The sequence below is a fragment of the Coptis chinensis genome, chromosome 3, assembly GCF_015680905.1.
Source record: "Coptis chinensis isolate HL-2020 chromosome 3, ASM1568090v1, whole genome shotgun sequence".
Taxonomy (NCBI): domain Eukaryota; kingdom Viridiplantae; phylum Streptophyta; class Magnoliopsida; order Ranunculales; family Ranunculaceae; genus Coptis; species Coptis chinensis.
This window is the reverse complement of record NC_141458.1, coordinates 118,227,250-118,248,562: the sequence shown is the minus strand read 5'-3', so window position 1 is coordinate 118,248,562 and position 21,313 is coordinate 118,227,250. Positions and strand designations below refer to the sequence as shown.

At 37.2% G+C, this 21,313-nt stretch overlaps 4 protein-coding genes across 7 annotated transcripts; 3 read left to right on the top strand and 1 right to left on the bottom strand.

The window, feature by feature from the left end:
- Positions 1-1,014: 1,014 nt before the first annotated feature.
- On the top strand, positions 1,015-5,185 carry LOC147513574 (uncharacterized). 2 transcript variants are annotated; one of them, XM_086596673.1, is made up of 5 exons: positions 1,015-2,322; positions 2,971-3,029; positions 3,331-3,459; positions 3,753-3,888; positions 4,574-5,185. In XM_086596673.1, exons 1-5 carry the CDS (start codon positions 1,618-1,620, stop codon positions 4,907-4,909), a joined length of 1,365 nt encoding a protein of 454 aa, XP_086452799.1. In that variant the 5' UTR covers positions 1,015-1,617; the 3' UTR covers positions 4,910-5,185. The 2 variants fall into 2 exon arrangements, with proteins under 2 accessions (XP_086452799.1, XP_086452800.1); XM_086596674.1 differs by having other exon boundaries at positions 1,059-2,322; positions 4,554-5,185.
- A 675-nt stretch (positions 5,186-5,860) lies between these two features.
- LOC147513573 (beta-amylase 2, chloroplastic-like) lies at positions 5,861-11,679 on the bottom strand. Its single transcript, XM_086596672.1, has 10 exons — positions 11,209-11,679; positions 10,424-10,714; positions 10,259-10,336; positions 9,971-10,174; positions 9,150-9,344; positions 8,607-8,771; positions 7,714-7,974; positions 7,265-7,483; positions 6,674-6,893; positions 5,861-6,054 (listed from the first exon to the last, which is right to left on the bottom strand). The coding sequence occupies exons 1-10, from the start codon at positions 11,677-11,679 to the stop codon at positions 6,026-6,028; spliced, it is 2,133 nt and encodes a 710-aa protein (XP_086452798.1). The 3' UTR covers positions 5,861-6,025.
- Positions 11,680-11,848: 169 nt separating this feature from the next.
- On the top strand, positions 11,849-14,639 carry LOC147513572 (uncharacterized). Of its 2 annotated transcripts, XM_086596678.1 has the most exons (6): positions 12,007-12,178; positions 12,283-12,349; positions 12,502-12,635; positions 13,688-13,750; positions 14,036-14,080; positions 14,264-14,639. In XM_086596678.1, exons 2-6 carry the CDS (start codon positions 12,320-12,322, stop codon positions 14,328-14,330), a joined length of 339 nt encoding a protein of 112 aa, XP_086452804.1. In that variant the 5' UTR covers positions 12,007-12,178; positions 12,283-12,319; the 3' UTR covers positions 14,331-14,639. The 2 variants fall into 2 exon arrangements, with proteins under 2 accessions (XP_086452803.1, XP_086452804.1); XM_086596677.1 differs by lacking the exon at positions 12,502-12,635 and having other exon boundaries at positions 11,849-12,178; positions 13,702-13,750.
- Positions 14,640-14,869: 230 nt separating this feature from the next.
- LOC147513571 (putative prolyl 4-hydroxylase 6) lies at positions 14,870-18,025 on the top strand. 2 transcript variants are annotated; one of them, XM_086596676.1, is made up of 7 exons: positions 14,870-15,136; positions 15,240-15,362; positions 15,442-15,499; positions 15,588-15,656; positions 16,983-17,040; positions 17,216-17,346; positions 17,458-18,025. In XM_086596676.1, the coding sequence occupies exons 1-7, from the start codon at positions 15,060-15,062 to the stop codon at positions 17,821-17,823; spliced, it is 882 nt and encodes a 293-aa protein (XP_086452802.1). In that variant the 5' UTR covers positions 14,870-15,059; the 3' UTR covers positions 17,824-18,025. The 2 variants fall into 2 exon arrangements, with proteins under 2 accessions (XP_086452802.1, XP_086452801.1); XM_086596675.1 differs by having other exon boundaries at positions 17,174-17,346.
- The last annotated feature ends 3,288 nt before the right edge of the window (positions 18,026-21,313 follow it).

Below are 21,313 nucleotides of genomic sequence, written 5' to 3'. Positions count from 1 at the left end.
GCGATTGGCCATGCGACTTAGACATTTAGGCACCGTTACATACTTGTACTCATTTATGGTTTTCAAATTAATTCCGAACAACCTCAATTGACATTTATGGACCTCCAAATCCCTCAAATCATAGTTCATGATTTTGACGAAATACTTGGAATTCTACTGAATATTTTGGTTTTTGAAAAATTTGGAATTCCAAATCAAGAATCGAAAAAATCTAAATTTCTTCTCATAATATAACAGAATAAAGACCGGAATTTTAGAGATTTCAAAATCTTGAACTATGCCTCAAATGAGTTCTCTAACAAGCAATTACGGACTCATGATAAAGTCTTTTTTTTTTGTCGAAACTCAAGGTAAAGTGGAAAGCTGAAAAATGCATGCTGACATGCTAGTTTGTTTGCAGTCATGCGACACGTGTTGGATGTAATAAATGATTAAAAGTATTAGTTCATTATGGTTGTTGTTTTAAGCGAGGCCCAAAAAATTGTCGATATATCCGATATATAGCTGATATATATCGTTTTTTTTTGGTACACGGATATATTTGATATATATATTTAATTCTAATATATATTTTTTCCCGATATATATCAATATTTTTTACGATATATATCGACCGATATATACAATATATCTTATATAAATTGTTGACTTTGACCGATATTATTGACTTTGACCAAATATTGTTGACTTTGACCTATATATTAATGATATTTCCGATATATCGACATATAAAACAAAATTTTGACTGGTCAACAAAAAAATAGATATTTTCAATATTTCTGATATATATCATTTTTTGAATACATCAAAATATTCACCGAATTCGATATTTTGGGCCTTGGTTTTAAGGATGCATTTAAATTTTGTTTTCATTATCTGTAAATGTCCATACTCCAGAGTCCAGACTATTCTCACACCTTTACTGCTTTTTGTAAAGTTTGCAGTATGTGACCAGTTAATTTTAGTGGACTGGGCCGGAGACAAATCAGTATGTGAACCGACCAGGCCCATTTCGTTTGGCAACCTGATGATGTCCTACCTGGCCTGCAAACACGAGAGAGACAGAGAGAGCGAGATTTGGTGAAGAAACACCAAGGTTTGACTTGTAGCTGGTCTATTTCAATTCTCTCTCTCTCTCTCTCTCACTATTTCAATATTAAATTATTTTAACTCGTTTTGTATAACACTATAGACCATCACTGCATTAAATTTCCATTAAAAATAATATATATATCATCTCTGTAGCTCTAGTCTATATTTCCCCACTCCTCAATCAAAGAAGTTGAATCTGGTACTTGTGTTTCACCATTTTCTTGGTTGGGGTCTATTTATCTTAGATGCCCAACACTATTGTACTATTTTTGCAATAAATTTCCTTTCATTTATGCAAAATCAACTCCCAAGCTCGTTTTCAGTAATTGGAGATTTCTATTCCATCTTTGATCAGCACAAGGTACTTTATATTATAACAAACCACATTGTAGAGCTTCATATTCTGTATTAGCTTTGAGCAAGTTTATTGATACATTTATCTCAGTGGATTCCTTAAATCTTGAATGCACCCATGATAAATAATGCGTCGTTCAGTATGTTAACATGCTCCATTCATAGACATTGATGTCAATACTCTGTGGTCTACCCATAATTGAATGTGTTTACTGTCTGGCTTGTGCTCGGTGGGCGTGGAAGAGATGTTTACATACTGCAGGCCATGACAGTGAGAATTGGGGACTTGCCACAGTGGAAGAATTCGAGCCTGTGCCCCGTCTTTGCCGGCTTATACTTTCTACGTACGAGGAAGATCTTTATCACCCATTATGGGAGCCACCTGGGGGTTATGGAGTTAATCCGGACTGGGTAGTATTGCGAAGGTCATATGAAGCCACGCAGGGAAGGGTCCCTCCTTATATGATATATCTTGATCATGACAATGCCGATATAGTCGTAGCTATTGTAGGGCTTAATTTGGCAAAGGAGAGTGATTATGCAGTTCTGCTTGATAACAAGCTTGGGCAGCGGAAATTTGATGGTGGCTATGTTCACAATGGGCTGTTGAAGGCAGCTGGTTGGGTTCTGGATGCAGAATGTGATAAACTCAGGGAATTGGTGGAGAAGTATCCACACTATACACTGACATTTACTGGTCATTCTCTAGGATCAGGGGTGGCATCATTGTTAACGATGGTGGTGGTTCAAAATCGTGACAGATTGGGTAATATAGACCGGAAGAGGATCAGGTGCTATGCAATTGCACCTGCTAGGTGTATGTCACTGAATTTAGCTGTCAGATATGCAAATGTCATCAATTCTATTGTGCTTCAGGCAAGTTTTTTGTCAACAAAACCAGATGAATATGCTTCTGTGAATACTTTGGGAAATGTGAAGTAACTGGCTGAGCATTCTTTTCTTTCAGTGGTCAGCAAATAAATACTTTTAGCATCTCTTGTGTCTTCTCTATAGTTGTTTTTTTGTTTTGTTCGACGGTTCAGGTGGCATATAACTATTTTTCTCTAACTAAAATTCTAGTTTTGACGACCAAGAATGACAAAGACAATCTTATAATACTGTAATTATGTGCACCTCACATGTGTCGAGAATCAAGAGAAATCAAGAGAAGCAAACCACCTATTGCATCCCGAAGATGTTAATTTGTAACTAAGAAAGTTTGCTTTCTGAGTTGAAAATAATCTTTCAATTATAAGTTTATAACTTATCATAATCAATTATTTCAAAGATTGTCATATGGGTGTATGTCATTACTTGAGGATGGGCAGTGATTACTAACAAGTTTTAACTGTCCCTGTTTTCTTTTTCTTCTAATATATACTGCAACCGCTTGCATCTATTTCATGTATATTCGTTCCATCTTCACATTGACAAAATAAATAAATGAAAGTCCTTTTATCTTCACATTGGTGATGATTATATGACCATTTAATATTAATGATGGTTTATTATGATGATATGCAGGATGATTTTTTACCTCGGACAGCTACCCCATTGGAAGACGTTTTCAAGTCACTTTTCTGGTAAAACTTTCCACTTTGTCATCCTTCTCCTAGTTATCAATTGGTCTGTGACATTGTGATTTGATGTCAAGTGAGAATCTGAACGGAGGCCATAACTGTCAGAAATTGATCGAAATGTCACTTCCGCTTAATGTTTTGAGTTAGCCTATACATAATTACTTTAATATAGTGGTAACTAGTTGGTGTATCATTTTTTCGTGAAATATATGTGTCATCAAGTTAATGAGTCATTTCTAGTTATTGGATCAACTATCATTAATGTACTTGTGCACTGAAGAAGGTGGATCCTCTTTTTATACAGCTTGCCTTGCATACTATGCTTAAGATGCATGAAAGATACATGCATACCAGAGGAGAAGATGATTAAAGATCCAAGGCGGTTGTATGCACCTGGTCGCCTGTATCACATTGTTGAGAGAAAGCCATTCAGGTATAGTTGCATTTCAAGTGTGCTTTTGCCCAATACAGTCTAAAATGGGCTAATGATGATCCTGATTTCATATCCAACTGCCACTGCTGCTTGATCATTAGAATTCTTCTGAAAATATGAAAGTATTTCAATTCTGAAGTAAATATGAGTACATGAAAGATATCCTGTTTGACGCTTTGCAATTGTCATGGCACTACATCATATGACTTGTCAACTGCTTAGCAGTATCATTAGAGTGCAAACGGCATATCTAGCAAGAAACTTGAATTGTGTGTCTTGTCCGTATTTTCCAGAATGGGAAGATTTCCCCCGATAGTGAGGACTGCTGTGCCCGTGGATGGGAGGTTTGAGCACATTGTTCTTTCTTGCAATGCCACTTCTGACCATGCCATCATTTGGATTGAGAGAGAAGCCCAAAGGGCTTTAGATGTAAGTTCTTGAATTCCACCTTTTTAATACACGCATTTGCTCATGTATCACTGTGTATTTGTAGAAGTTTTATTGTGAATTTGTGACATCCCCTAAAGCGAAAAACTTCACTTCTTGTTTGATGACTTGCTCCCAGCAATCACTAGACGTTCTGATTTTGATAGAATCATAGTTGAGTCTCGAGTTTTCATAGATTCTTAGTTGTAGGGAAGAGTGGTATTTTTAGGGGATTTGTTGAGTCTTGAGTGAACGCAAATACAAATCATAGCATGTTTGTGTGAATTTTCTTCAAGCTTTGAAGATGCGAAATTTGCTGCATACATGAAAAGGATTTACATCTCTCATGCTGCTTGATATAACCACAGCAGACCAATGTGTCAGAAAGATGTTTTGTCAAATTATTATGAGATTTTTGCGACTTGCCTCATGGTTGATGGAGAAGATATCTTCGAACAACTTGCAGTTAAATTATCACTGCAGAAGTTCAGATGAAATTCATCCATACAAAGCCTTCACCAATATGCAGCAGACCCTTTCAAAATACTTGGTGCTCCCAAATATTTATAGACAGTTTGCTTCATACTAAACACGACCTCTTATACCTCCTTTCTGTCCATTTTGTATTTTTTACACACTGAAGTTGACTGATTTGCTTTTCTGATAAGGCTATTATAATCCCAAGCAGTTAATGCATGAGAAGGACCAAATCAAGGAGATACCAGTAAAACAGAAAATGGAGCGTCAGCAGACTCTTGCCAGAGAACACAATGAGGAGTACAAGGCAGCACTCCAGCGAGCAGTTACTTTGTCTATCCCGGATGCATACCCTCCCTCTCCATATGGGACATTTGACAAGCGTGATGATGGAGACAACTTGAGAAGAATAAGTGGAGAGGGTTCGTTAGGTTCATCTACAAAAAGCAGACATAGGGAGAGCTGGGATGAGTTGATTGAGCGGTTGTTTGACAAGGATGAGTCTGGTCATATGGTACTGAAAGAACAACATGAAGTGAACAATTGAAAAAAGGGTATTGATTTCGTAAGCTAGCTCAAGAATAATATTATCCTTTTCCGTTGTTTTTCACAATTGGATTAAATTGATCCAATATCCCATTTTAATGGAGGGAGGAGTGCATCACTGAAAAGAATATTACCATTGATATTGTCCGTTGTATAGTAATATTGTATTACTGGAACTTCTCCATTGTGTCTTCAGTGGTTAGTGTACTTTCGGTCTCGTGTAATCTTGCCATCAACTATATTTTTACCCAATGAGGATTTGAAGAAGTTACTTGCACGGATGAAAGTGAACTGCTTCTCAAATTTATTAATTTTTTTTGTGTGATACATTAACTTGCCAATCAATGGTAAACAACCCCGGATCCAGTTCCATCGAATGAAAAGGGCAACTCCTGGTTTTAATAGGAGTTATAACTGTTTTTTCTTAGCCGAAAAATATATTGACCCAGCTCCTACTCCTACGCATTCTTATCAAGTCTGTTGGGCACCAATTCCGTAAAAATTGTCTGGTGACGGTTATTGCATGTGAATGGACTTGCTGAAGGACTTGAAATAATTCACAAAAATTTAATAAATTATAATCAATTCAGTGTAGAGAAAGGACGCTATCATGCACATCAACCAGGCTCGATCAGTCCAATTTTATAGCAGAGTCACGAACATTTAGTGAGTCCTGATGAAGCGTTTGAGTTTGCAGAATGCAAGATGAAATATCCTGATGAAACCATTAATCACTAAAACCAGGTTTAGCAGCTTTTACTATCAGAACAAATTGAATACCTCTATTAGACTCTGCCATCAGGCCTTTGTGATGGAAATAACTGAACCCACTTTGATCAACCAAACTTTGCCACTTGCATTAGTCCTCTTAATTTAACCTGGCAATTCAGTGCCCTTTGTTTTCTGCATTTAGATTGAAAGGAAATCGCGCAAAATCCTGGGATTGGAAATCTCTATAAATATACTATTTCCTCATTTGATTTAATTTACACCAGGGGAAGTCCCATGTCTACTTAATAATACATTTTTTTTTCCTTCACCAACACAAATATAAGCACAGACTTCTATGGGGAAGGCGAAATTGGTGACTTGATTTGAGAACCGTCTTCATTCTTTATTACGTTTGAAGATCTAGAACAGGTTCACCTGCAATGAGTGTCAAACCGGTAAGAATAAATCCTCTTTAAGTATGCAAAATAGATCTAGGTTGTTACAAGTGCAGTGCCTAATTATACACTGCAGTGACTAATTATCCCATCATCCAGCAAGACCAAATGATTTACACACCATTATTTCTATTATTAAAGAAAGATGCAATACAGTAGAAGCGAGTACTCAAACAGAGCACAATAAAATAAGTTCATGAAGAGAAACTTTCAATGGTAGCAATGTAGCAAAATATGTTGCTTACATGCTTTTGCAGCCTATGTATATAATAAGTACATTAGTTCAATGAAAGCCGTATCTTTTAAACTTTGTCCCATCTGTGAACCAAAGCTTCAAACCCCACATTTCTCATCAGACGAATCACTTATTTTAACCATATGTTATGCACAACAAATGTCACAAGAACAACACCCTCAACCAGGCTTTAACCATAAGGACACATTATTGTCACATTATTATACTGTACTTAAAGACTTACTTTAAAACAGCCTTATTATGATAGAATGAAACTATCATGCAGTATAGGTTTTACCAACAAGAGAAGAGTAGCTACTTTGCAGTTATCAAACAAGTAAGAGAAATGTTACTGATACTTTACCATGCATTCTCTTGACGAACCGCTCAAACTCCATAAAGTTGTGTCTCTCCATGAGAAGTGGGCTGAGCCTAAGGTAGGTAAATGCAGATAAGTGCCTCCCATCTGGATCATTCATGGGCTTAGCATTTTCCAAGATTTTGTTATATCCTTCTCTATCATGACAAGTAAGAGCATTCTCGCTTGCCACAGGTATGCAAACATCCCATGCAGCATTCAGCACCTGAAAAAAAATAAACACACAATTTTCCAGATTATTTTGACAGGAAACTACAATGCTGGATAACATCATATCCTAGAAAACATGCTATACATTCTCCTCAATTCCAAAGCCGACTACACAAATCTGGCTGTTTGAATGAGCATTATTGTGAGAAACTTACACAAATAACAAATTATGTTTGTTTTTAAGTGAGTCCTGGATTTTATTTTTTATTTTATTTTTGGAATAATCTAATGCATGGTATTATATTATGAAGGGACTAATGTCTTTAAATTTAGTAACACCCAACTTGTTCAACGCTCATCGGAACCTTCCAACCAACATCCAAAAAAATGCAGGAAAGCAGCAAAATATATAAGCCATTCGCTCACCTGCCAGACCAAACCCTCTGGATCAGCCAGTGCTTCTGGGAAGTCCTCATGCTGGTCCAGAGTGCGTAATTCAACACATGTAAAGTTCAGAGCAGCCTCATGCTTCTTCAGCATTGAAGCGATTGGAGCGTAGCCATCTCGGTTGCATGGATTGTAAAACCCAGCAGTCAGTTCAGCAGCATGGCTGGCTGTCTTATACCACCAATGGATACCTGATAGCTGCTCATTAAAGTAAACTGTAATTAAATGTGTGCAAGAAACTAGGAATCAACTCAGAATATTGACTCTGGAATTAATACTCACAATAAGGAGAAATAACTTGAAACTTCTCCAACATTGTACTTTTTTCATATTAAAATCCAAATCAAATCATTAATTAACAGTTAGCATTGACGATATCCATATACTTTTTAGACTATTAACTTTCAGATTTCTACATGTGAGCTAACCTTTGCAGCAATGCAGGTACCCTCAAATGCCAATTTGGCTAGAGAAAGTACACGGTCACCATGATCAACCAAAATTTGTGAGTACCAATTAAGGAAAAATCTGCCATAATAGCTATCATAGTCTCCCCCGTCACAGAAGAATCCAGTGTCATGCGGCTGAGAATTATAGGAACCAGCATTATCTGGTACTCGAGCCCAAAAGGAGTGCCCCCTTGCTTCTGCTGCCTTTCTTAAACACTTTAATAAGTACTGATCATAACACTGTAAGGAGAAAAAGTTGAAAGAAGGTTAATACTCCCCAGATATGATTATATAACATCAGCTGATAAGTGGATTATAACTGAGAAAAACCACAAGAACATATCCAAGGTGAGAGTATGTAATCGCTACTTGGTCAGTTACGAGCTGGGATATGCCATTGACAAAACTATAAACATACCAGTAGTTCCCTAAGTTTCCCTAAGTTATTCCAGAGTACCAATCACTCACAGAGCTGAACTGCTCAGACTCTAACAAAGGAGAATATGTTTCTGCCTCCAGTATAATCAAGCAAGCTCCAGTCCAAGATATATAAGGAATTATGGTGATGTTGAATGTTTTGAACTGTTGTACTAATCTGCCCTAATAAGCATCTCTTGAATAAAAGAGTTGAAAAAAAGGAAGAAGGTGAAATCCATAATCGAAAACAATTCTTAGTTGTGTCCCAACTCCCAAGCAATATTATGCGAGGACTTTGGCAACTACAGTTCTGGTCTTATCACATATAGAATGGAGTCAAAAGTTGAATGTGCTCCTCAGTTACGGACACAAAAACACATGCAATCCAAAAAAGATCCCAAAAGCAAAATGTTAAAAGTGAAGGACTTAACAATGAGAACTGATTATAAAGTTACCTGGAATTCCCCAATACCAGGATATCTCCAACCGTGCTTTGCAGGATAGGATGGGTACCGTAGCTCTCCACAAGGACCTAATCCAACTTCAATCTCAGAGATAACTCCATCCTGAAAGAACTCATCAAATTCTACACGGAAGCTTCTCATGTAGTCGAAGTAAACCTGGTTGAAGTTTGACAGACAATCACCATAAGGAAGCTTTAGTGAAAGCACTTTCAAAGAAAAGCCCATACGTAGACAAGTTAAGGCTGCATAAAATCATTGTAAGTCGCATAACACATGAAAGCAATGAAGTTCAATATATGTGTGAGAATAAAAGATACTACAAGTATTCTCTGATTATCAATGAGACGGTCTGTGATTGAAGCAAAAACAAGAACAAAAGCACAATGCAAGGGAAAGATTGGTGATAACTTCTTTGGTGAGAGACTCCGAACACAACCTCAGAATACTAAAACCAGAATGGGACATATCTACTGTACTCCTCTATAAATATAGAAAAAACAAGTATAAGTGGTAGGGCATATCAGACTTCATTACCTCCACAGCAGTTCGGCCTCTTAAAACCCGTTCTTTATCGATTCCCCATGTTAGACATTCTGGGTTCCGTCTTCCATCCCTATCTGTAAAAAATATATCCGGATTGGTATGACCGATTTCTGTTACCCAATGAGGAAGCGGGATACAAACATCATCGCCAACATTGCCTCCACAATCATGAAATGACATTACTACCTGCACTAGTTGCAATCAAGATAACAAAGATGAGACTCGGTTCTGAGAATAATATGTAAAAAGTCTTGATTTCCTTCATTTTAATCAAATAAAAACAGGGAAACCTCTTTATTTCTAGAGAAAACGGAGCCAAGAAAATTTTGAAAATGTAATTTGCAAATAAGACAATGTAACTGATGGTCGAAAAACAAAGAAAGAAAGAAAAACAGATTACAACATTGATCAGTCTACAGTAATAACTGTGTTTACTTCTTGAATAGCTTCCGAAGTCAAAAGAGAATTGAGGGACGATACTATCACCAGCCTTCTGAATGGACATGGTCCAACTTCTCGCCAATTGAAAATTTGTTTTAGTGAGATTTTTGCATGTGCATTGTTGGAGCTTATAGCCATAGAGAAATAACTTCTTAATAAGAAATTTTGTGATGGTGAGTTTTAGCTTCTTTACTGATATGTCAGGGGATAATATCTGACAATCTCAAGCTAGGGTGATTCTGCCCCTGTCAAAAGGCTTTACTTGTGTTTGTGTGAAATATCCTCTTTCATTCTAAAATAGCGCAATAAATTTTTTGTTTTAGCGAGCAACAACAACAAACAAAATAGTAATAATTTCATGTCTGACTCACCTGCAACTTCATCTTAAGCTCACGTACAATTTGAAAGAGTTGCTTATAACCACTCCAATTATACACCTGGGGAGCATGAGACTCTACAATCCCCCACCAGCAATCGACCATAACACCGTCAACATTAACTGCTTTCAAAATCCTTAGCTGCTTCATTAAAGCATCTGGATCAACCAACTCACACTTCATATTAATCACACCCAACTGACACAAAAACAAAATTTAGTACTAAGTGAAATACACAATACAGTGGAAAACACGGCCGAGGGGTGAAATCATATAACTCACTGGTAGCATCACATAAACCGGTACATAAGGTGTTCCAGCGAAATCTCGCTCTGGCAACTTTGGAGGCATATCCATCACCTATAAAAACGAGACAGATTAAACCAAAAAAAAAACAAACAAACAATAGAATGCTAATTAAAACGCAATGAAGAGCCAATGGTTAACCTGTTTGTCGTCAATGCCATCCAAGCAACTTTCGATAAGAGGGATCTCCCCTCTATCTCCAACCATAGCAAGATTCCTAGACGAAGAAGGATTCGGCACGAAGACAGTCTTATGACGATACGGATTGTAATCAACAATGGAGGAAGTTCCAACAGCAGGTGAAACAATCCCTCTGAATGACGCATTTGGGCTTTGTACTAGTGTTGTTGGCATTAACTGAGAAGACGATGATGGTGAATTATTCACGACTGCCGCATGTGGAGATGGTGTTGTTGGGATTGGACGTGCACCCTGCAAGAGTTGAAATGTTAACATTTTCATCTCAATTCTCAGACTCGTCCTACAAATTTTGAGCTAGTTCAGTCTACAGTGAGAGAAAGGTGGCCAAAGTGAAAGTAATCCGTGTTAGTGGTTGTGGTATTATTTCTCGTGTTTCAAAAAAGTCAAAATCATCACACTTTTAGTCATTAGATTTGGTTAAAGATCTTGTGATATTTGGTCAGGTGGACCATCACCAAGCATATATACCGTGACCCAGTATCTCAAAATTTCAGATATCGAAATTTGTGTCTAAAATGCCAACATACCAAAAATTTCAACAGACCGTTAGCCAACTGAAATATGCTCAGACTTCAGACTATTGAGGTTGATCAATTTGTATTGATTAGTAACCCATTAGTGATTAGACACTTTGGAACTTTTTATATATTATTATTATTATTGATGTAAAAGTAGACACATGTGAAAAGATAAAGTTATTAAAAGAGTTATGAGGATGATGAAACCTGATTATGATGATGATGAGGTGTGGAAGAAGGGAAAGTGGTGCCATCAGGAAGAACAACCCAACCAGCTTGACGAGCCAAAGCAGAAATAACATCATTAATATCAGCTCGTACTCTCAAATTATAATTCCCATGTCTTCTTAAACCCGCCAATATTCTCGCTGTTATTGCTCTTCTCTGTCTCTCTCTTAATTTAGTTCTCTCTTTCTCTTCTTTCGGTCTACACCTTTTCCCTCCCACAACACCCATCATTTGATTATTATTCTCTTCTTCATCATCATCTTGTTCTTCATATTGAAATCTATTCATTGCTTCATTTACTGATATCATTCTTGGTGTTCTTGTACTTGTTTTACCTTCTTCTTCATCTTCTTCTTCGTCTTTCATTCCCATTCCTTCTTCTTCTTCCTCTTCTTCACTTATTGCCGCAGTGAATCTCCCCATCTCTTGTTCCATTCTTCTTCTCTGCATTTTCTCTCAATCAATGACTCAATCCCATGTTCAACGGAATTGAAAGAACACCTAGTCTAGGTGGTTCACCGGCGAGATTCCGGCGGGTGTAGAGTGTAGTTTTTTTTATCAAGGGTGCAGAAAGGGCTAGGGTTTCACGCGTGCGGCCGAGCGTGTTTGGGTTTAAATGTTAACACGAATGAGTGAAGGAGAGGGATCACACGGTCTTTATTATGACACGTGTCATCACGCGCAACAGGCATGGGGTGTTGGCCCATTCGGCACATGTGACATGACCACAAAAGGAAGAAATCAATCAAACTCGTAACTTTCTAAACATTAAAAAATGGACGGCGAAATTTCAGAATTGAAAGAAGACGTGTCTGAATTAGAAACAATAAAGCCATCGTTAAATCAGAATGAAATAATTAAAGTGCTTGAAATTGTTGAGAGAGATTCGATGGCAATTGCTGAAAGCTACACTTCTCTTTTTTCTTCTCTTCGTTTGGCTCTCTCTCGGGTAAACATTTTTTTTTTTTTTTTAACTTTTCATCTCAATTTCAATTATTTGTTGACACAAACGAAGCGAGAATTGAGAAAGCTGATTTGGTTAATTTTATGTAGGTGACAAATAGCTCAGTTGACCACATGCAGTGTTTCAATGATGTTGCTGGTCGTGTACAAGAATCAGGTAAAGCAGCAGTTGAGTTAGAATATGAATGAAGTTTTTACCATTCTGAATTTCTGATGGTAAGCATTTGCTTTCCTTGTTTTCTAATATAATATTGGTTAAAGTCTATGACTGATTCTCATGGCCATAAAATGCTTATGGATATTGTCTAGGCAAGGAGCTGTAGGTCACTGAGAACTAAAGTGAACACTTCAAGCCATGTCCGTTCAGAAATGGGAACTCCTTGTTGCGTAGCTTCATTAGATCATTTGAACATGATGCCTTACCATGGTACTCCTAGAATTGGGTACGGGATTGGCGTACTAATAGACATAGGGGTAATCCTTCCCCTGCGGGCCGATAAGGGATGACAGTTGGTCAAAAAGTGTTTGTGAGCAATGTCTTGTAGGCTGCCTAAGTGGCTTGCGTGAGTGGGAATTGTTTTATAAGCCTATGGGAAATCTTAATTTTGATATATTGCTTGATCAGTGAGCGTAGAAATCTATAATAAATGCGCGGCTGGCCGTAGAGTTTGTGTTGGTTGAGACATTGAGTTGCACAATTATCAGGACAGCCCGTGTCTTCTGATGCTGTTCTGGGAATACTTCCCATGGACTGAGACTTGAGTACTGCCTCTAACCTTTTTTCAGTTCCTAGTTTTAGTTATGCAGTTTCTTTTGTCGTCCCTGTCGTCTTGTCATATAGGTGAAATTAAAATGTTTTGCGTATAATTAATAGTTTGACTCAGATAGTTTTAACCTACCTAAAAAGAAAGATTTAGTAGGCTTGAAATGATCATATTTGGAGTGATTGAGTGTTTCCTGTAAGTAGACACCAAATGGTATGCAAATTTTTTTTTTTTTTTTTTGGTAGGTAAGCAGGGTTTTTAGAGAGGTCCCTTACCCCTTTTCATAAATAAAATAATAAGAGCTTTTACATTCTTGCATATTCCTTGCCTGTAGCATCTTCATATACAATTTTCTTAACATCTTCAGAAAATGAACTAGGTACTATCTCTATGAAGCTGAGAGTAGGAATATTGGCAGCTAGTGCGTCTGCCAACTTATTAGCTTCCCTATATACATGGACAATAGAAAATGCTTCCAATTTCCCTATATAGTGGTGTATATCATCCATTATGTTCTTTGCCTGCCATGGGTATTGATTTTGGTCCTTCAGAAATGAGACCACATTACTTGAGTCCGTTTGGGCTTTAATTCTCATTACATTGTGGGCTTCAGCCAACTTGAGTCCGTGCATTAATCCTTGTAGCAAGTATGTTTATGTTCATAGTGAAAGTAACAATTTTGATGAGCATCTTTCTGAATTTGAATGTGTCCTTTATCTAACTTCTTTTAGCGTTTGTTTTGCAGCACTTGATGCGGCTACTAGGGGAAATAGATATATAAATTCCTGCCTCAGGTGTGTATTTCAACATCTCACTTTTTGTTGTGTGTATTAACGAATGGAAACAAGCATAAAGCATATAGGTGTATAGCCGATTCCCGCTAAACTATTTAACAAGAATATGAGCAGTTAATCTCTCCAATAGACGAAATGGTACGCGGTAAGTGGCTATGAAACTTTAGGGAGTTCAAAAAGATTTAATACTTGATAATAGTTGGGAATATTTTTGTATACATAAAATAGTAAAAGATTCTTCTACAGGAATTACTTTTTAATAGATTGTTACTTGTCATTCCGCAGATTAAACGAAGAAATGAAGGGCATTGAAACTCTAGCGATGCAGTTGTATCCTTTTCTTATATACCTCTCACTGTTTTTTTTATCTCTTCAACCCTGTTGTAGTTGAAGTCAGTACTTTGGTTGGGTTCATCCATCATGGACCTCTCTGTGCACAATTTACACACACTCTTGAGTCGACACACTCCACTTGTTGGATTTCTGATTGTTGCATACTTAACACCATTAAAGAAAGATACTGAGGCGGAATGTTGATACTCTGGACTCAGCTGTGAACAAGCTTGTCCGTCTTCCATGATATTGGGTTCTCACAGACTCTAGTGTTTAGCCCCCCTCTCCTGTTGAGAATACTGGAAGATAACTTTGGTGAAGGGTGGTTCTTGGGAGTTTCACTAAAACCTTGTTTTAGTTGATGTGTTTACGAATGCTTCATGGACTATTACTTCAAATGTGGGTCAATCTTCAACGGTCCTTTTCTTGAAGCAGTTTATCACATTAATCGTCAGACCTAAGAGCTGTTATTATCATATTAAAACAATGTAAATCACTTCAAGCATTTGAAAGGTTGATCAGCATTCAGCACTAGTAAAGTAAATTGTACCTCTTATTCCTGCTTCTTAATTAGACGAAATGTTACTGAATTCAAAGAACATGATTAGTATTTCTCATTTTTAGGACTGCCAAAGGGCAACTCGCCAACTCCTTCATCATGGCGACATGGTCTCCCAATAGGCCAATAACACCCTCAAGAAATTCAAGGAGTTTCCACTTTTCTTCAATCTAAATCGCTATGAAAATATTGATATATTTTCTGAACAGATAAAGAAATCCAATTATGAAGTACGAATTTTCACAAGGAAAAGAAAATTGGTCTCTGTCACGTTCAGCCCAACAAACATAATCGGGTTAGGGCGGGATGAAAAGAATGAATTTGGGCCGGGTTTGGCCTTCGGGTAAGCCCAAACGAATGGATAAATGGCAAGACCGTAAACGAAGTTCGATCTAACTTCGCTCGTTTGCAGAATCAATGGAAACTTTTACTGCATCATTCCTTCTAATTTTACTGTTTTCGTCGTGTTTTATTCGTAGCTCTGCTTCCGAAAGGTTAAACAATAGGACATTTTTTTCTGTTGATAAATGTTTCTAGCTTTGACCGTGTTTATGAGATCTGAGTCCAGTTTTTGTATTGGTACGTTTTAATGGGCAGTTATAGAAAAGAATTAAGAATGAAGAACGTGGATGACCAAAACCCGATCAAAGAGTTGCACAGTTCCAGTCATCCCACAAGAGTAGACCCTTCAAGAGTTATCCAACTTTCATGGAAGCCGAGGTCAGTTAACAACATTACGTCATTATCACCTTATGTTTTATGTTGCTTACTAGTCTATATGTTTTTTTTTCCAAGGCAGGGTGTTCTTATATAGAGGGTTTCTATCTCATGAAGAATGTAACCACCTTATTTCTCTGGTAATTATTTTCGCCGTTGTTTATTGCAGGATATTTACTCAATTCTGCTTTACACACTAGTTCTCAAAATTCTGTCCTTTCGGCACAGGCACAACGCAACTTGGAAAACTCCAGCAATCCACATACAACTTCTGGGACACCCTTGCGCATAGAACAGGTGTGTTTTCAGTTTGTGTACACTAGCGCATAGAACAGGTGAACAGGTGTTTTTCAGTTTGTGTACACTACATGTTGACTTTAATTTTCTGTGAAGGAGTATGTATTTGTAAAATCTTGCATAAGTGATAGACCAGTAGATGAGTATTAGAACATGAATTGTCCTTTCAAGCTTGTTCAAGTACTAGAAGCTTTTTTTTTTTTTTGATTGGCAAGCCTGTTTTAAATGAGATCAGTAACTCTTTGATGCTGGCGGGGTTCGAACCCCAGACCTCTGGTATCATCACCCAAAGGTTTTACCGACTTTGCTAGTCGGCACCTGCAAAAAATGTGTGGACAAGCCTGTTTTTAAAGAGATTAGTAACTCAATTGTGTGTAGCGTGGTTCGAACCCCAGACCTCTGGTATCATCACCCAAAGGTTTTACCAACTAAGCTAGAAGTACTAGAAGCTATCAAGCTGAAAGTCTCATTGTGAATGCTTTGCATAATAGCATTGTCATATTCATGCATAGATTCCTTTTAGGAACAACATATAATATTTGCTTCCACATATATTTGGCATATGCATATCTTCACATTTGAGGCTGAATGGTGTTGTTGTTATTATTATTGATTCATCCCTATTGGCTGTAGGTTTGGAATCTGCAAATTTGGTAACTTGGCAGCAAAATTAATCTCATGGCGTACATTTGTGCAATATGCCTATCACTCTTGAGTCATAGACTACCTAGTTTAATTATTTCGTCTGTTGAATTGACAAGCAAACACATAAAACATATATGTGAGTTCATGTTGTGTTGGGTGATTATGTAAGTATGTTAAGCCTGGCGCAGTAATACTAATCATGTGCTCCTTTGGCAAATCAATTCACAAGGCAGGATTGCAAAGGCATCTTGCGTTTTATCTAATAGCCAGTTAGCGACTGACCACCTCCTGGAAGTTGAACTGGCCATGGCTAAAAGTTGTTGCATTGGTTGTGTTTATACACTAGGGGCAATCAGAAGCATTGCATTGGCTGAATGTGTTAACCTGAATTTTCGGCGACTCAATTGTTTTATTTCAATAATATGGACCTGATTATTTTGAAAAAATACACATAGGCCTTAATACAATGGACAATCTACCAAGTTTTGTCTGAATACGTACATTGATCTAAAAGGATTTTTTATTAAGTGATCCGGACTTGTTTGTTGGCACTACTGGTGCTCCCCGACAATAAACTACATACTGTGTGGACTGTGGACACAATTTAATCCATACACACTCTTGCTTTTTCAGTATCACATTTTTAATTGATAGACCGTTTAATTTTATTCTGTTGTCAAGGATGATATTGTAGTGAGGATTGAGGACCGTATTTCTGGGTGGACTTTTCTTCCTAAAGGTATTGTGCTTCTGTCAGTCTCTTCAGATTCTAGGCCTCAATTTCATTATGTTATATCTTTGTTGTCTTTGTACGTGTACATGTACGTGTACGTGTACGTGTACATATGAAAAGATGTTCGTATACTTTACAGAGAATAGTGAACCTGTGCAAATTATGCATTATGTTCATGAAGATACTAGAGAGCGTCTTGATTACTATGGTGATAAAGCTAGACTGGGATTTGATGAGTCATTGATGGCAACAGTAGTGCTGTATCTATCAAATGTCTCTCATGGTGGCGAGACTCTCTTCCGTAAATCAGAGGTATGTGATTGGAAGGATATTCCTCAACACTACTTTTAGTTTCTATTTACTTATTGGCTATTATTCCAATTCTAATTTCTGAATGGCACAATCTGTACATTCTGCCTTCAGTCTAAAAACAGCCAACCAAAGGAAGATACATGGTCTGAGTGTGGAAGGACAGGTTATGCCGTCAAACCCCTTAAAGGGAATGCTCTTCTCTTCTTTAATGTGCAACCCAACACAGCACCGGATGAAAACAGCTCAAATGCTAGATGCCCTGTTCTTCAAGGTGGGAAGTGGTGTGCCACTAAATACTTTTACCTAAGGGCTATTGACAGAACGAAGATCTTATTGAAATCAGACAGCGAATGCACTGATGAAGAAGATAGTTGTCCAGAGTGGGCTGCCCGAGGAGAATGCAATAGGAATCCCATGTACATGATAGGTACTCCTGATTATTACGGCTCTTGTAGGAAGAGTTGCAAAGTCTGTTGACAGTTTTGACTAATGCAAATATTATGTTTCACAATACCACACACGGTCCGACCAAGTAGATAATAACTTATACATTAATTGACAGTATGACTTGTTTCCCTTGTAAAATTGAAATAGCAATCTGGAGACTTGTAATATATATGTGAGAAGTTTCACAGGAAAAATAAGTGGTTTAATCAATTGCTGTTCATTACTACAAAAAGTCTTGTGTACAGAGATGTTACTTAATAATATCTCTAGTGAAATTGTCATTCAAGTCTCCCACTAGATGTCGTCATGTCGGAGATCGATTGCTAAGAATTTTGGTGGAAACTGGGCTTACGCTGTTTAATACTTAATGAGAAGTACACCTTGCATTCTGGTCATGTAACTATATTACTTTCCTACCTCTTCTACTGTTCTACAAGTATGCAAACCGTATTACGCATCAGGTTTTTATAAGTCTTCGAACCCAGTTTCGCTCAAAATTCTATGCACGGTTTCCCTCGAGATATCATAGTTTCTTTAAATTGTAATTGTAATTCAAGAAGGGGTATAAAAATGTTAGGGGCAACTATATAAACGATATAACTTCAGTGGCATGGAGGAGGCTCATCTATGAAGTATAATTTAAGTGACATGAGGGAAGTTATTATAGATTATTAGTGAAGGGTGAGCTGTTGAGCTTGTTCTAATTTAAGTGAGGAGGGAGAGGGAGTGACATACTGACATGAGGGAAGTTCTTATAGATTATTATTAAAGGGCGAGCATGAGGGAGGTTATTCTAAATTATTAATAAAAGGAGAGCTTGTTCTAAACTTCTAATTTCAGTAAAAGAGGTGCTTCTAAATTAAACAAATAAGGAAGTCACCGAATGCCTACTCAATGGTGGTCGGTGGATTGGTGGGGAGGGGGTTCTGGAAAGTCGGGCTATCTTTTATAGCGTAGAGTAAAACAGAAATTCGCCTTGTTCCTACTTTATTTATCTGTAGATTGGACCCATAGCTGTGGGCTAACTCCAGATTTGATAGCATCCACCTAATTAAAATTGACAGATCAAGGCCTACTCCCAGATTTATATGTACACGCTAGTCAGAGTGTTAGACAGTTTAATGCGAGGCTCGGACTTGAAGCCCATATCAAGAACAAAAGTGATCGGCACAAGTATGAGATTTGCATTGAAAACCTTTTGTAGTTGTCAGTTGTGGTGAATGTTCTCAAAAACGCTACGCCGTAGTCGGGCGGTGGGAGAGCGCCTAGACCGTCTAGGCGTTAGACAGTTTTTTCTCTAATATATTTTATAATATATATAATAATACATACTTATACTATAAGAAAACAAAAATAAACACAAACAAAAATATTTATTATAAAAATACATAATAGTTTATGAAGATCAACTTCATATAAAAACATACTATTTCTTATAGTTATATATAATTTACATTGAACTTTAGTATTTTAAATTCATTCAAATTTTAAGCCTATATGGGTTTTTAATTTTCGACATTTAACCTTAAAAAAAAAACCTTGACTGGACCGCCTAGAGGCCGATTAGTCTACCTAGACCGGCCTAATCGGTCCACCAATTTTTTAAACGACTTGGGCGTAGGCGAATCGGTTGGGCATCGCCTAGCGCCTAGAGACTGCCTAGACCAATTTTAGAATATTGGTTGTGCTAAATGGCATAGCACAGTACTGAGCTACCCTTTTGAGATGAAGTTTAGTCACTTCTGTGGATGAATGGCATAGAAGCACAGCGCAACCATTTTTGAAATGAAGTTTCTTTGGATTTTTAGAGCAAGTCTAACGCAATTTCATGTTTAGTGTGCTAAATGGGTGCCTAACCAATGAAGTGATCAAGCTATCGAATGCAATGCATTTGTTATATTTAAATGCCAAAGAAGTCATGGACAACACAATTTCTGTTGGGAAAAACAATACCAATCGATCTTCACTAAGATAGTTTGAATATGAACACTCTATATTCCTATCGAAAAATCTAAGCTTTCACTACGACCAGCAACTACAAACGTAAGCTATAGAATTAACTAACACAAACAAACAATAGCAATGTAAAGTAAAACTTACCATAATGAGACACAAGATATAGCGTGGTTCGGCTAATGATGCTTACTTCCACAAGAGCAAATATTTTTATAAGTGTGGGAAGAAATATTACGATCACTTCTCTCAAGTCTCTCCAAACTTATTAGATCTCTCTTCACTAGTCTCTCTTTGCAAGAGTTTTCTTTCAATTTTGGTTGCTCTCAAAATTGGTTTCTTTCAAAGACTTGTGTTACTTAAAAATCTAACTTTGCTTTTATAGTATTTTGAAATTTCAATGAACTACGAAATTCCAGTTCCAACCAATATGCCGGCTGCAAACCACTCGAGCTCCTTACGAACGACGCCATGAGATCGTCCAACCCACATATGGACGATGGCACCAAGTCGTACTATCACATTGTGAGGGACCTTAACAATTTCTGCCGTCCATCCATACTATGTAACACACACTACAACTTCTGTCGTACTTCCGATTTTCTTAATCAAATAAATTTACTTAAAATGGAGAAGTGAATGGATGGCACATTTATAACTCATCCAGTGTAAAGTACAAATTACTACAAACTTATATTAGTGTTATCTAACCTGCTAGTTTATATAGGTTTTCTCTTAAACGAACATATTCGTGGGGCAGTTTATATAGTGTCTTGAACAATTTTTTTTATTTACGCTTGCTTATTAACTTGTTCGTGTGTAGTTTATAAGCTTATTAACTTGTTCGTGAGTAGTTTATATATTGTCTGTAGTGGGCAAATATCGTGTCTTAAGATATTCTAACTGATATTTCAAAACTTGAGACATTGGCATAAGGGTCAGTGTCTCGGTATATTTCGTAGTTGTTTTCAAACATGTGAAGGTATTGAGTAGAAAAAGGGAGGAGAAAGACACGAAACAGGTGTTAGAGGTTGACTGGGTCAAAACCAAAGGAGAGATAGTGAGATATTATATAAAGAGGAGAAATAGAAGATGGAAAGATTCATTAGATCATTGTCAGAAAAACCACTAGAAACAGGAGAGAGATTGTAATTTTCTCTAGCCTATTAATAAAAACTTTGTTTCAACTCTCTTTGTTCATTCAATTCAGTATTAAATCTGTGTGATCTTATAACAATCGAGAAAAGGTGTTCTTAGATATCACACTGTCGTATTTACTGATGTAACGGACATTCCTTTTAAGAGTAAGCCTGGCTAGTTTGTTCGTCATTGCAAACTTAATGTATGAGCGATACCATTTCTGTTTCTGTCGTCCCTGTGTTAGAAGTTAGAACAATAATGTTGTCTCACCTGTCGAACAAAGCAGAGAACATTGCACTTGGTAAAATGTTCATACATAGTGGTTCGTGGTGTGTATAGTATGAGTCTATGAGAACACGTCCCCACCGCTGGGAAGTTAAATTCCTTTCTATCTACTCAATGCCATCCCTGAACATAAAATCTGAAG

Excerpts from the sequence above, each read along its gene's own strand:
- LOC147513574 (XM_086596673.1), top strand. The coding sequence starts at position 1,618 with ATGTCAATACTCTGTGGTCTACCCATAATTGAATGTGTTTACTGTCTG. Across the intron at positions 3,460-3,752 it reads GTTGAGAGAAAGCCATTCAG|AATGGGAAGATTTCCCCCGA; the intron begins GTATAGTTGCAT and ends CGTATTTTCCAG. Across the intron at positions 3,889-4,573 it reads AAGCCCAAAGGGCTTTAGAT|TTAATGCATGAGAAGGACCA; the intron begins GTAAGTTCTTGA and ends AATCCCAAGCAG.
- LOC147513573 (XM_086596672.1), bottom strand. The coding sequence starts at position 11,679 with ATGCAGAGAAGAAGAATGGAACAAGAGATGGGGAGATTCACTGCGGCA. Across the intron at positions 10,337-10,423 it reads ATGGCATTGACGACAAACAG|GTGATGGATATGCCTCCAAA; the intron begins GTTAACCATTGG and ends TCGTTTTTATAG. Across the intron at positions 8,772-9,149 it reads GAGGCCGAACTGCTGTGGAG|GTTTACTTCGACTACATGAG; the intron begins GTAATGAAGTCT and ends AACTTCAACCAG.
- LOC147513572 (XM_086596677.1), top strand. The coding sequence starts at position 12,005 with ATGGACGGCGAAATTTCAGAATTGAAAGAAGACGTGTCTGAATTAGAA. Across the intron at positions 12,179-12,282 it reads TTCGTTTGGCTCTCTCTCGG|GTGACAAATAGCTCAGTTGA; the intron begins GTAAACATTTTT and ends AATTTTATGTAG. Across the intron at positions 14,081-14,263 it reads GAAACTCTAGCGATGCAGTT|AAAGATACTGAGGCGGAATG; the intron begins GTATCCTTTTCT and ends ACACCATTAAAG.
- LOC147513571 (XM_086596675.1), top strand. The coding sequence starts at position 15,060 with ATGGAAACTTTTACTGCATCATTCCTTCTAATTTTACTGTTTTCGTCG. Across the intron at positions 15,137-15,239 it reads CGTAGCTCTGCTTCCGAAAG|TTATAGAAAAGAATTAAGAA; the intron begins GTTAAACAATAG and ends TTTAATGGGCAG. Across the intron at positions 15,657-16,982 it reads CACCCTTGCGCATAGAACAG|GATGATATTGTAGTGAGGAT; the intron begins GTGTGTTTTCAG and ends TCTGTTGTCAAG.